General features: G+C 38.6%; 1 protein-coding gene across 14 annotated transcripts in view; it reads right to left on the reverse strand.

Moving 5' to 3' along the window:
* The window catches only part of setd5 (SET domain containing 5), a 165,767-nt gene that overhangs the window by 45,013 nt on the left and 106,276 nt on the right, over nt 1–14,478 (reverse strand). For 13 of the 14 annotated variants that reach the window (XM_048547472.1, XM_059649794.1, XM_048547475.1 and 10 more), the window contains 3 exons: nt 13,658–13,907; nt 10,453–10,545; nt 4,993–5,238 (listed from right to left, as the gene is read on the reverse strand). In XM_048547472.1, the coding sequence (XP_048403429.1) occupies nt 4,993–5,238; nt 10,453–10,545; nt 13,658–13,907 (589 nt within the window). The remainder of the gene's footprint in view (nt 1–4,992; nt 5,239–10,452; nt 10,546–13,657; nt 13,908–14,478) is intronic. The other variant, XM_048547477.2, reaches the window with a different exon arrangement.

Here is a 14,478-nt window from a genome sequence, read left to right on the forward strand (position 1 = left end):
TGGTAACATACTGAATAGACTATGAATATGATCAGTGATATCAAACCAAGAAAATAATAATAAAATAGAAGTGGCCTCCAGCCTTATACATTTTTTCAAAATGTGTGACATCCTCTTTCCTCCCTGGCAACCTAGCCTCGATGTGGAGATGTCGATGTTGGACTGGGGTGGACAAAGTCAAAAGTCATCTGACACCAGGTTAGAGTCCAACAGACTCATTTAAAAACACAAACTTCTAGAGTGCCACTGCTTTGTCAGGTGAAATCACTTCACCTGAGAAGCAGCGCTCCGAGAGCTTGTGATTTCAAATAAGCCTGTTGGTTATAACCTGGTGTTGAGGCTTTTAACCTTTTCCTTATGAAGCACCTCTCACAAGAAAAGCATAGACCAGTAATGGCCTTTCATCTGATTTGTTTCTAATGTACTGTACTACAGAAAATTAGGAATTAAGCAGAATAGGAAAATGACTCCATTCCACCCTAAGTGCTTCAATGTAGAGTCGGTTCTGATGTAATGTGTGTTTCTTCAACTCATATTGCCTTTAATGTGATTGAAGAATTTAGACATTTATTCGTAGAACGCAAACTTTCCTTACCTATATTAGCTATAATGCTATTCCGGCCCCAATAGTTTAAATGGCGCAGTTATTGTGCGATTTTCTTATAATGCAAGATTGCAACCAGAACAGTACTATTACGTAATAACAGGACCGACTATACTGCACTACAATATCACAATTTAAATGCTGACTTAAGAACAATGTAGACTTCATTAGTAGGCAGTGTAACTTCATTTCTGGGGTACGGATGTGAACTTGGACAGTAATGGGACTGAAAAAGAAAACGCATCAAACTCAGCTGATGGTGAACACAAATTCTATTTGTTTTAAAAACAGTTTCCTATCAGACTTAAAAGGCTTTTAAGATGGATGATAGCAAAATAAATACCCACACTCATGAGCAAAAATGTCTGCACTGGACATGTCAGCGAGGCTGCCAGCATAAACATCACTCATTCTGAAGAATGTGAAGACAAATTTTCAAATGCTTGAATCTTTAGTGCTTGAAAAAGGCTTCTAATGAATCTTTTAATACTAAAATAATTGATACTCTTACATTATCAACTACACTTTCTGAACTGTTCCTGATCAGCAAGAAAATTTAAAAAACAATTCTTCCTAAAATATGAAACTTTGAATGTACTGATCTTTCAGCATACCCCCATTGTTTTGTTTCCTTCCATTCCTTATGTATAATGCTGGGCCTATTTCCCAACCATTGTCTTTTGAAATGGAAATGATTACATTTGGCATAATGACTACTTTGTGGTAGACAGTAAAAAATCTCATCATCTTCAACCTGAAACAATTTCTCACAAGTATAACAGCATGTTTTGGTCAAAGGGGGTGTGCAGGGAGGTGGTGGTTGCTACTGGTGGTAACGTGAACGAGAGAATCCCGGCTACGTTTTTAGTTGTGTAGTGGCCACACTTTGTTTACTCACTTACATGCCAATCTCACCAGATGTTACCAAGAAATCTTTTCACTTTATCTATTAAGTTTCTTTGGTAGACAGAAGGAAACTATGTTTACTTTCATACATTTTAATACTTCTGCATCTGTACGTATAATGATGCCCATTCAAATGATCAAACACACTAACTTCCTGACACTGTGATTAAAAATATACCTTACGATAGAGGTTTTTGATAGTCAGCCATTGTTAACGAGAATTTCCCAGCACATTTTTTAGAAACTTGTGGCAGCATGGCACCTACTGGCTGATAACTGACACTACAGAAATCGATCCTTAAGAAAAAAAATCTTTAAATACTTTCAATTATCAACCCTCCACAACTGAGGGAGATATCTCCAAATATGTGATTCCCACTGGAAGGAATTCCTTCACAACTCAGTTTTAAATTAATGTCTTCTTAGTCTGTAACCATGTCTCCCACATTGAAGATCTCCACACTTGGAACATTTTCCCAACATCTACCTGTTATCTTAATTTTTTCCCCCTGAATTTCTATGTGAAAATTAAGGAATATTATATACTGAATTTAAATAGTCTAATTTAATAGCAGTAAATACCCATCATCTTTCCAACTCTCGATTTCAGTGAAAAAGACAGGAATCAAATTTATATTTTCATTTTCTTTCAGATGAACAGCGCAGCGTAAAGTCATTCAATGATTGCTTCAACTCAAGTAGCTTTTCTCTTACATCCGTGAGTAAAAAAAGGGTGCAAGCAATATTTTGATTCATTAGTCTGCTTGTAAACCATATATCTCAAAACTTATTGGGCGTATTTCTATGAAACCTGGCACACAGATCGGGCAAAGCCCAAGGGAGAACAAATGTAAACTTGGATAAAATGTAAACCCAGACCGTGGAATATTTTACTGGATGAACATAAAATTAACTTTAGGAGGTAGATTTATTGTTTTAGAGTGTTGCAGATTATTTCAGCTGTGTATGCATTTGTCCAAAATGTGAGCAGCTTTTTCAAAGCAGGTTCTGGATATGGGCTGATTTGAAGCCTCCCCAGTGAGATGGAATGCTAATGAAAATGCTGTTTTTCAGATTTCTGGTTTCAGAGCATCAAAAAGGTAGGGAAAAGCCTCAAGGATGTGATGTCATTGTAATCACACCCAGTTAACACAGCATGGTAGAAATACGTACCATATTTTTTATTTATTTAAGAAAGTTAATTTATTTTCTTCTTCTCCATACACACTTTTTACCAATTTCCAGATCAATGCTCTCTATATAGGAAATAGGAGCAGGAGTAAGCCAATCAGGCTTTCAAGTTGGTTTTGCCATATTACAATTATGGTTGATTTTCTACTTCAATTCTGTTGCCCATACTGTCACAGAAACCCTGAATATCCAAAAATTTACTGCGTATTTTCTACAGAAAATGGTCCACTGTTGTGCTTCCACAAGCCTTTGGGTCGAGAATTACAAAGATCTTTAACCATTTAAGTAATCCCTTATTTTAGCCTAAACAGCCCTGAAGCTGAGACAGTTACCCACTATTTCTGGACACCCCAGCAAAGGCAAACATCCTGGCAATATTTACACCATCATGTCATTTTAAGAATTTCATATATTTCAATGAGATTAGCAGTCAATTTTTCCAAAATCCAGGGAATGCAATCTCAGTGTACTCTATCTTTCCACCCAGGCAATCCTCTTAGTCTAGTGAACTCATTGCACACCCTCCCTTGAAGCCAACTATGTGTATAATTTTAGATTGGAAGGCCCATTCAGAAAGCCTTATATAAATTGTTAGCTATGGATTTTGAGAAAGTGGTGGTGTCATGGTATTTCAGGGCACAGGCTAATGTTCTGGGGTCATGAGCTCAAATCCCAAAAGTCTGGAATTAAAAAATTAACGTTATGGCAGCATTGCTGATAGTTGTAAAACCCCATTTGTTTTTCTGCTGTCCTTTAGTGAAGGAAATCCGCCATCCTTAACTGCTCTGGTCGAAATATGACTCCAGATGTTCAAAATAGAATTAATTCTTAATTGACCTTAATATGGCCTAGCAAACCACCCAGGTCAACAACAATTAAGGATGGGCAATAAATGAATGGCCTAACCAGTAATAACCACATCCCAGAACCAATGTCACACGGCAAAATAAAATTTCTGCTCCACTCAGCCCTCCTAAAGGCACAACCATATGCCAGATGATAAGCAAAGGCATGAAATGAATGCTGTGCTGTAACAAGATATCAGTCCGCAGATAGCTTTCGTGATATCTGATTTTTCCTCTCTTTCCTGGGAAATGTACCAGGTATCTATTTCAATTATCATTTAAAAGGCTCATTTTCACATGTACCATCAAATATTGAGAAATTTTTTAAACAGCCAAAGTTTGAAAACAATAACATAGACTCACACATAACATCAGGTAGTTAAGAGGCTCTCACCTAAAAAGGTTATATCCATCCTCAGGTGTTTCACTTTAGGGGAGCAATTTCTAAATGGACTACAGATCCAAAGGCAGCATCATAGTAGAGAATTTTGAATGGTTTCCATCTAAATTTGACTAATGTTCACATTCAGTGCAACAAGGAAGGTTGTCAAATGTTAGGTTCATCCTCCCAAGTTAAAAGACACATCAAAAGTTAAACTAGTATCAGTATTCTTTTGACAGATTTATTGTATGTTACTGAAATAACTTGGTTGGTTAGACTACCCAAGTCACTGATGCATCGCTTCATTTTTGAGAGTTTTTAGACAAGTGCTGGTTGAACATCATCAGCGACAAACATGACAATTGTACTTCTACTTGACATTTCTGGCATGCCAGTAAACAAAGTTTAGAACAGTACTTCAAACACTAACCAGATAACTTATCCAGATGTGAAGCAGATGGCAAGCCTCTCAGGTTGTCTTCCCAATCTAATTTTATATACTTATTTTAATAAAACAGATAACCATTCTTGTAGCTCCATTGTTTGAAAAATGAAAATCATTCTTGACACACCAATGAACTGACACTAGGGTATTTTTGAGCAGATACTAGCAATCTAGGATGTACAATGACCAAGTACATTGCACGTCTAGAAATGTGAACATTTCCTCAACCAATTTCCTTCCCCTAAAAGTAAATACATCTGTAAACAGTACATGTCACAAAAACATGTCACATCAAGAGAGCTTGGAAATGCATTACTGCCTCTCAGTGAGATTTAGACTGACAGAACTACTGCTTCACTTCTGCTAGAGAGGGGAAGTGCAAGACTACCTTGCCACGCCATTTTCAACTGACTAAACTCCAAACAACAAAATCATGTGAGCTTGTTCTCTTCCCAAACTGCAAGCGCCTGAGCAAAACCCATACACAATGAAGCACAGAACACCACTAAACAATTAGCACCAAAAATTCCTAACTTTCTCCTCTCCATGATGCAGCAATAGCACTAATAACCATTCTTGTGCTTCTTTGGCCCATTTGCCATTTAAGTTCTCTGCTTACCCCTAGCTGTGAAGTTCGCCGTGTGTTTACCCCTGTAAGCTGTGGTGGTTTTGCCCCATTGGGCGGCGGTTCTTCTGCTGCAGGCTCCAGCTTCACCTCCTCCACATCTGTGGTTGGAGTCTCCGGGTTGACATCGACACCAGGCTGACTAGCAATGCGCTCAACCACCTGTTCACGCCTTCTCTTTCTCTTCTCTAAGTTTTCAAATACCTGCATGATGGCTTCCATCTTCCGCTGCTCCCGCGACTGTGAACAATGAGCGTCAAAGAAAACAAAAAACATAAACAAACCACGCAGAGGATCAAAATCTTACCTTCAACAACTTATTTCTTCTCCTACCTCTTCATGTGCAAACACAGTGTTCAATTCCTAGGTGTCAAACCATTTGTCTGTATCACCACACTTATAAAATCATAAGCACCCTAGCTTACAGTATTGCTGGCAAAGTACTCTTTCTACCATCCTTTTCTTGTCAATATCACTATGTCACTATATTTCGGAATCAATTCTAGCTTATTGTGACTGCAACAAAAATAAATTGCACTCAAAAGGAAGATAAAAATATTTCTTCCACCTTTCAACTTGAAACAGCAAGTACACACACTGAAATACCAGACTTGTTTTTTTTGTTTGATTGACCCCAAAGATTACATATTTCACATTTCAACCAGTAGAATTGTGCCAATTCTAGCACACAGCTTTCTAAGGAGTTAAAGCTCTTCTTTCCACAAAGGTTCAAGAGGCTAATACGCCATATCCATTTACAGTAGCATTCACAAGTGGTAAGCATGCTATGTTCTGTCCAATCTGGCACTCTCAAGTGGTAAATTCTCCATGCAGATCAAATTCTCAATACTTCAAAATTTTAAGAGATGCAAGATCCCACCAAGTTGTGCCGAAGACTGGATTCTGGACTCGTGTGGGCTCTCTGAAATTTGTAATCTCGCTGAAATTCTGAGACGTTGACGCTTCTCTAGGGTATAGTGTTTTATAATTTGTCTAAAATCAAAGGTTTTTCACTTGACACGTATAGCAAAGGTTATGAGCACAACAATGTACATTATTAAGTTTTTTTAAGTGGTTGAAGGGGTCAAGTCTGTGAAGACCACATAAAGAGGGATAGTCTTCAAACAAGCATATCTAATAAGGTTGAAAATGCAGACCGAATATATGGCAGTAAATGGCTGTTGATAGTATCTTACAAAGCTGCACCATTCAAAGATATCAATTAAATACAAACTGGGATTAAACAGCAACAGCTGAGTTTATCCAGCTCTGTGCTTTGCAACCTTCTGCTCATTTTAAGGGAAAACAATCCCTTAGATCTTGCATCGATGGTACAACATGTCACACTGTGGGACTGCAATGTGACCAAGAGGGATTTTAAATATGATACAGGAGCTGGGTTTTCATGTTGTCAAACGACAAAGTTTTTTTTAAACGTACTATTTTTTGATGTAGGAGTAGAGGGCCGTTCGGCCCATTGAGTCCACTTTGCCATTCAATGAGATTATGGCTAATCTGCTAAACATCAACTCAAATACAATAGATGGACAGGAAAGTTACGTCTATCTAGAAATCTATTTATCTTGGCCTTCACTGTACTTAGCAACCCAGATTTGACTGCTCTCAATGGTAAAGAATTCCACAGATTCACAAAACCTTAAAGAAGAAAACTGCTCTGTTACCAGATCCAAAATAGCCTGGTCCTGGGTTGGATCCACAACATATTGTTCCAGAAAACTATACCAAACACACACTGTGAATTTTTCTTTGCGTCTACTTCTGCCAATTTAATTTTCCTAATCTACATAAAGATTAAAGTCACCCATAATTAATGTAGTCATATCAGTATATATAAAAAAATTCCAATGGTGTATCAATCTAGTATTTATTAATGTCATGTTACATCAGCTTGAAATTAACACATCTTCATTTCTACAATGCTATACAGATGATGCTTGCCAGACGCAAAGTGCCTCTGCACACCCCAGGACTGAGGTGTGATTGTTAATCTCTCTCGAATGGATACAGCGCATGTTTACAAAGGAATTAATAAAGCTTTAATGATCTGCACATATCCTGCCGATTATTAATAAGCCTATTTAATACCATTACCAGTTCAGGAGCAGTAAATTGAGTCGACCATAGGTGGCAATTCCCCAGTAGATGCTGATTTCTCACAACTAGGCAGGAAAGGAAATCAGTTGAGATTCAAGAGTGTCAGGCTGGAAAAGCACAGCTGGTAAGACTGCAGAGGAGCAGGAAAGTCAATGTTTTGTGCCAAAACCTTTTGTCAGGATATTTCGGGCCTGATGAAGGATTTCAGCCCAAAATGGTGATTTTCCTGCTCCTCTGATGCTGTCTGACCTGTTGTGCTTTTCCAACCTCGTACCTATAGACTCTGGCTTCCAGTATTTGCAGTCCTTATTGTCTCAGATTTACGTAAAGGTTGGCTACGTGTATGGTAGCTGTAGGTGGGAATAAAGACTAGCATTAGGAAATTAGAGAGAATAGAAAATAAATTCATAGAATTATATAGCAATGATAGCCAGTTGAACAATTTACTTATAGTAATTAATTAGTTTGATACTCTTGGTTTTGTCCCATTGCTCGATATTTTTTATTTTAGAACACAATATCCAAGTCTTGATTCAAGGTTACTACTGCATCTGCTTCAAGTACCCTTTTATAAAAAAAAATGCATTCCAGTCATAACGACATGCTACATGAGAAATCTTAAATCTGTGTCCTCTAGATATTGATCCTACAACTTGAAGAAACGACCAGTCTCTTCCCTACCTACTAATCAAGATCTATCAATTTATTTTGGCTGTGTCTTTAAAGGGGAAAATTTGTGTTTTTTAGATGGGAAATCAGCAACTGAAGAGATCAATGTCTTATTTAAAAATCTGTTTGTCTCTTGATCTATTTCCTATTTCCAGATTTCCCATATCTGCAGTATTTTACCTTTGAATTAGACAGGTCAATTCAGCTAACTGTCAGTGTAAATGATAAATAATCAAATCAAATGAAATGCCTCAAGACAGCGACAGTTAAATACAATAACCAAAAGCGGGGAAAACGTATCTACCTCTAGAACAAGCAGTCATGTTTCCAACGCATCATGTACTCATGCAGCAGCAAAAATCACTTGCAAACAGCAGCTCAACGGCCCATTGGCAAGATCAGGATGGACCTATTTGCTACAGATCTATTGAACTACACACAGCAAGTGTAAAGAACAGCAAAACTGGATTATATTAAACATAAGGAGGGATTCTAACCACATTAGTAACTGCAATTTTTTCTGGAAGGGGGAAAGCAGGGAGAGAATACAAAGCAAGTTAAAAACAGCCAGAGTTCAGCAGTAGGATAGTTGTGGTTCTGGATTCACATTCCCGAGTTTCAATTCAAATGCTACAATCACATTGGAAACTTAATACAATAAAATTCATAGAATTCCTACAGTGTAGAAACAGGCCAATTAAGGCCAACAAGTCCATATTGACTCTCCGAACAGCATCCCACCTATATCCCTACCCTATCACTGTAACCCTGCATTTCCCATGGCTAATCTACATAACTTACACATCCCTGAACACTACAGGCAATTTAACATGATCAATCCACTTAACTTGCACATCTTTGGACTGTGGGAGGAAACCTACGCAGACACTGAGAATGTGCAAACTCCACACAGACAGGTGCCCAAGGCTGGAATTGAATCCGGGTCCCTGGCACTGTAAGGCAGTAGTGCTAACCAGTGAGCCACTGTGCCACCCTCAAGTCTTTCTACTTATGATCTAACATCAAGGGAAAATGATGAAGAAAGTTGTCAAGATCACACCCTTCAGAAAAGGAATGCAAATCTAGTCCAATAATGAGTTTTGAGAAGATTTGTAGCTCAGGTTGAGGTTCTGGATGTGAGTTTGCTCGCTGAGCTGGAAGGTTCGTTTTCAGACATTGCGTCACCATTCTAGGTAATGTCATGGACAAACAGGCAGAAAGCTAGCCACCAGGATACACGAACATCAACTAGCCACAAAAAGACATGATCCACTATCACTAGTATCCTCACACACAGATGAGGAAGGAAACCATTTTGATTGGGACAACACATCCATCCTAGGACAAGCCAAACAGAGACACGCACGAGAATTCCTAGAAGCATGGCATTCCAACCGGAACTCCATCAACAAACACATTGATTTGGAGCCAAGCTACCATCCTCTGAGAAAAAGAACAGGAAATGACATCACCAACCCAAGGAAACCTAAACAGATAAATAGAAAGCGGGACATAACACCAGCGCTTCATCGGAGGCTCACTGATGATGTTACCTAGAATGGTGACAAAACGTCTGAAAACTAACCTTCCAGCTCAGCGAGCAAACTCACATCTAGTCCAATAATATTTGGCCAATTTTTATTATCTTCTGAAGTAGCCTGATAGACACTCACCACTGTCACAGGACAAATTAGGGATAGATGATTAACAGTGTTCCAGTGTTGCTCACATCTAAAAAGGTAAAGTAACCATAGTTCTACTGGACCATATGGCCACACTCTCATGACAGAGACACATGACCGATGGTGACTTTAACCCAAGCATCACCACACCTCAGGCAAAGGGACAGTTTGAATAGTAGAAAGACACCATCGGCATTGCTCTGCAGGCCAGCCATCCAGCCAACTGAGTTAATAAATAACAAGCAGAAATGGGTTTATAGGGCTGTGTCTGGGCATAGTCTGAGGGGTTCTAGGTCTTCCAATGAGTCACAATAGATACATCAGTTATGCTTTGATTGGAATCTAAATTAGTTAATATGTTTAAATATGTTTGCTTAACTGAATTAAATGCACTAACAACCGGCATTAAAATCCATGTTGAAAGTGACATGACAAACTAATCTATCTAGCCAATTTATCACAGTTGGATCCATGTTGTCGGTGTCAACATGGATACAAGTCCATATACATCAGATATTGTTTCAGCTATATAAACACACCCATCAGTTAAGCTCCTGTGCCGATCAGTTATACATATTCAAAAAGACACAGCCTTTTGCTGAAAACCTATCCAGTAATGTCAGGGATCATCATGTGTGATTCTCTCAACTGAACTCCCTGTTATTTCTCCTGCTGACACATTGTATTTTCACAGGGAAAACATTCTCTGTCCTATCTCAACTCTGCAAAACACAGCCCTTGTACAAGCACTCCGATCTTTCTTTCCCCATAGCTGATGATTATCCTACTTAGGAACATATTATTCCTTTCAAACTTTGCTCACACACAGCTTCACAAAACAAACGCACCATTTTACTGCTTGTGCCTAGTTTACCTACGGTCAAAGCATATCTGCTGTACTGTGCTGCTATGTCCATGACATCTGGGTGCATGACTTCTAGCTGCTAAGACATTCTTTGCCTGCACATTATGACTGCCTGTCGCTTACCAGTTTACTTTGTGCTATTGCACGGAGCTGTTCATCCATTTCTGACTCGTTTTCTTCTTCTACTTTTAATCGATCTCCTTCTCCAGGCCCTTCCTGTTTAAAGAAAATGAAGTCACTGCAATGAATTGTATTTTACATAAAAGACTGCACTCCAGTTATTATACATTGATATGATGTAGCTCAGTCATCTGTGAAATATAAACTAATACTTTCCTGCCCACAATGACATCACTTCTGTCACAACCCTTCCTTGTGACATCATAAAACAATTCAACTACCTACATTATTAAACTTTGCCTGAAACAAGTGCCTTCCCTTTTCATGAATATCTGATATATAAACAAAATAGCACTTTGATGAGCAAGGATTAACTTTTAAATGTAATGTTAAAAGTTGCCGGCATTTTTTTCAAATGCCAGAAAAAGTGCTTTATGTTGCAAGCTTTTGTGTTGTGTGCTCTAACCCCTGAGATAAATCCACATTCTTTGCTATGTTCTTCCACCGGATATATACGTTTACCAGGTACAATTTTGATCAAATTTATTTAACTATTTTCTGAATAATCAATGTGATTACAAAGGTTTTGTTGTGTTGAGTCCACTCATTGAATAGTTAAGTCCACAAAGTTCCCAACATTGTTCAAATTGGTATAATTGGAAGTAACTTGTTTTTATTTCAAATGATTTACTCTCGAGGCTGATCACCAAGTCAAACATTATGGAGGTGTTTCAACTTCAAGCAGTATCATTGTCAGAGATAACCCTTATCTTTGCAACTAATTTTTGTAATGAAATGAGATTGTACAGTATAATGGGTCGCAGAAATTTATTTACAACAGCTAATGATGAGCATATTCTAACACTTCATTTTAGATGCATGACAGGACAACAGATATTCAAATAAATTCATAAAGGCATGATTGAGTGTATGTTTTGGGGAACTCAACGTTATTGCAACATCATATTACATTTTCTTCTTTCAATGCAAAGATTTTACTTCCTTTTCATCCAAATAAAGAAGGTTGTTGCACTTAAAAACAGGTTCATAAACCAAGTAAGGACCCCTGTGTTAACACGTACACCTCCCAATTAATCTACAACGAAGATCCAGACTAATTCCTCGACTTTGTCCAGAAAGAAAGAGGAGCTTCAAGTCACTCATTTAACAAGAATGTACAGGAAATATGCATTCACATCTAGTTTGCAAATTTCCACTTTGAGATCCTACAGAGATGCCTGATGTGTGAGACCAAGGTGGTGTTAGCCCATAACTTACTTTCCGATACATGACCTGAGTTATAACAGGCAGCTCTTCATCATAAAAGTGGCAGTACATGTATCCACACAGGAGCTGTCTTTCTAACAGCCTCGAACTTTGTTGTAGGTCTTGGAGGGAACAGCCATTCAATCTGAGCTGCTCCACCAAAGTCCCTATCTGTGTGTTATCAATTTCAATGACATATTGTTGTTGTAGAGGTGGATCTGCACACTAAATGTATTAAGAGTGAGGGACATACTGAATGGCAGTGGAATGGACCAAGAAGAGACCTCATCCTATTCACAGGTGCATTTAAAACCTTCTATGGCAGTGGGAAGTGCAAGGATATCCACCTACTATTAACAAAAACAATATGACGACTCAATTTTACTTGCATTCACATACGTATAAGCGACTGTGGGTCTTTGGTACAGATGATGCCTCAGTCTGAAGGAATCACTTGAACTATCTGGTCACACTAGGTTATTCAGTGTCTTTCCATACATTCAGTTCAAAACAGTCGTAAGTTCAAATCACAAGCATATTATATTCAACCCTGAAACATGATTCTGTGATAATCATATCATACCTAAGCATAAAATGTGCTTTCTTATGCATTTCTGATAAAACTTTCACAATATCACTCACATTACATCAGGTACATGAAACAACTGGGTTAATGGCAGGTTTCTTGGCAGTGCGGAAGAACAGACAGATCTTGAGGTCCACGTCTGTAGATCCCTCAAAGTTGCTACCCAAGTTGACAGGATTGTTAAGGTGGTGTATGGTGTGCTGGCTTGCATTGGCAGGGAAACTGAGCTAAAGTACCATGAGGTTAGGCTGCAGCTCTATAAAACCCTGGTTAGACCACACTTGAAAAATTGTGTTCAGTTCTGATCACCTCATTATAGGAAGGATGTGGAAGCTTTAGACAGGGTGCAGAGGAGATTTACCAGGAAGATTCACCAGCAAGATTGAAAAACGGCAACAGAAGGATGTTGCCTGGACTGGAAGGCAGTTCTTATGAGGAAAAGTTGAGAGAGCTAGGGCTTTTTTCATTGAAGAGAAGAAAGATGAGAGGTGACTTGATAGAGGTGTACAAGATGGTGAAAGGCATAGATAGAGTGGAATGTCAGACTTTTTCCCAGGGTGGAAAAGACTATTACAAGAGGACATAATTTTAAGGTGATTGGAGGAAGGTACAGGGGAGATGTCAGTGGTAGGTGGTGGGGGCGTGGAATGCGCTGCTGGCAGTGATAGTGGAATCAGATACATTAGGGACATTTAAGCAACTCTGGATAGGCACATGGAGTATAGTGAAATGTAGGGTTGTTTGATCTTAGAGTAGGATAACAGGTCAGCACAACATCGTTGGAACAACTGTGCTGTTCTATGTTCTAAATGGAGTAGCTGGGATTTTGAGACACACTGGTATGTAAAAGTCAACAGAACTTCAAGCCAAATAGTATTTCATATCAATTCTGCTAAGTGTGCAGTGTTAGTTGGTTGTGCATACAGGAGGAGGAAAAGTATAAAATTGAAATGTTCCAGATCATTAGCTGAGCACAAAAGAAAACCCTGAACTAGCTTAAGCTGATAGAGCTTGATGTTACTTTCAGTATGGGAACTTGTTAGAAAAATTAATAGGTTGCTTTATACATCATCCTTCTTTTAAAATGCTGTTAACAATTTTCATTCCTCTAATATTTTGCTCTTGTGCAAATGCTTCTGTTGCCGTTTTTCAACCTTGCTGGTGAATTATACCATCCTGCCCCTTCACCTTCTTCCAATTTATGGGGTACAAAAGCTAATGTGATTTAGTTTATCAGCGATTGAGATGCATTTGTAAGTGGGCAAGAGCACAATTTTGCTTATTATATCTGCCTTGTGCATCTGGAGAAAACTGTAACATGGCGGTTATCTTCTGTTAACGTCTGATTATGCATACCTCACTGTCACTTGCTGGGGTTTGTACAGGCAACTCCTGTTGGTCTTTGGATTCTGCTGGCTCCTCCTGCTGCTGGTTGCTATTTTCATCAGAAGCTTGATTGAGCTCTGACTCCATTTCCCATTCTTTTCGTCTGGCTTTTCTCCGCCGCGTCTCTGCACCTACTGGGGACTCCATTGATCCTTGGTTATGTTTCTGTACTGGACAATTCTGGTTTCCCTTATGACACGCACAGTCAACTTTATATTTACTATGATGAAGTGAATAATATAAACTTAATTATATATTATATTAACACTTTCAGTTTTATTTTGATTTTCACAACTAGAAAATAAATTCAACCAATTTTCCCTAAATGCACATATTACAGATGCTCACAAAGCTGTGAAATGCATAGGAAAAGTAGGCAGATCCTAATTTGATGCAAGATACTATGCGATATTCAAGGGGGATTACCTAATCGCAGAAAAGTCCAGCGTTCATATGGTCAGATCTGAGGAAGTCTCAGGGTAAGAATTAACTGAAATAACCATTAACTGTTTGACCTCAAACCTTCTTCTGGCTGTTGATGTATCCCTACCAAGTTACTGAAACTATTCCTGATTTAGAAAGTTAGCCCATTCCAAGACTTTTCTGGTCTGAGCCTCTTTGCCTCCACCACTCCTTCAACCTGGCACATCCTCCATCATGCACAAGAAAGATTTTGCTAACTGCTCCTTTTCCCCTCCTCTCTTCCTCTTTCCCCATCATCTCCAGTCACTTCCCTGGTCTCAAACATTAAACAACAGTTTGTACCGTATTTGAATCATGTACCACTAACT

The sequence above is a fragment of the Stegostoma tigrinum genome, chromosome 11, assembly GCF_030684315.1.
Source record: "Stegostoma tigrinum isolate sSteTig4 chromosome 11, sSteTig4.hap1, whole genome shotgun sequence".
Lineage (NCBI taxonomy): Eukaryota > Metazoa > Chordata > Chondrichthyes > Orectolobiformes > Stegostomatidae > Stegostoma > Stegostoma tigrinum.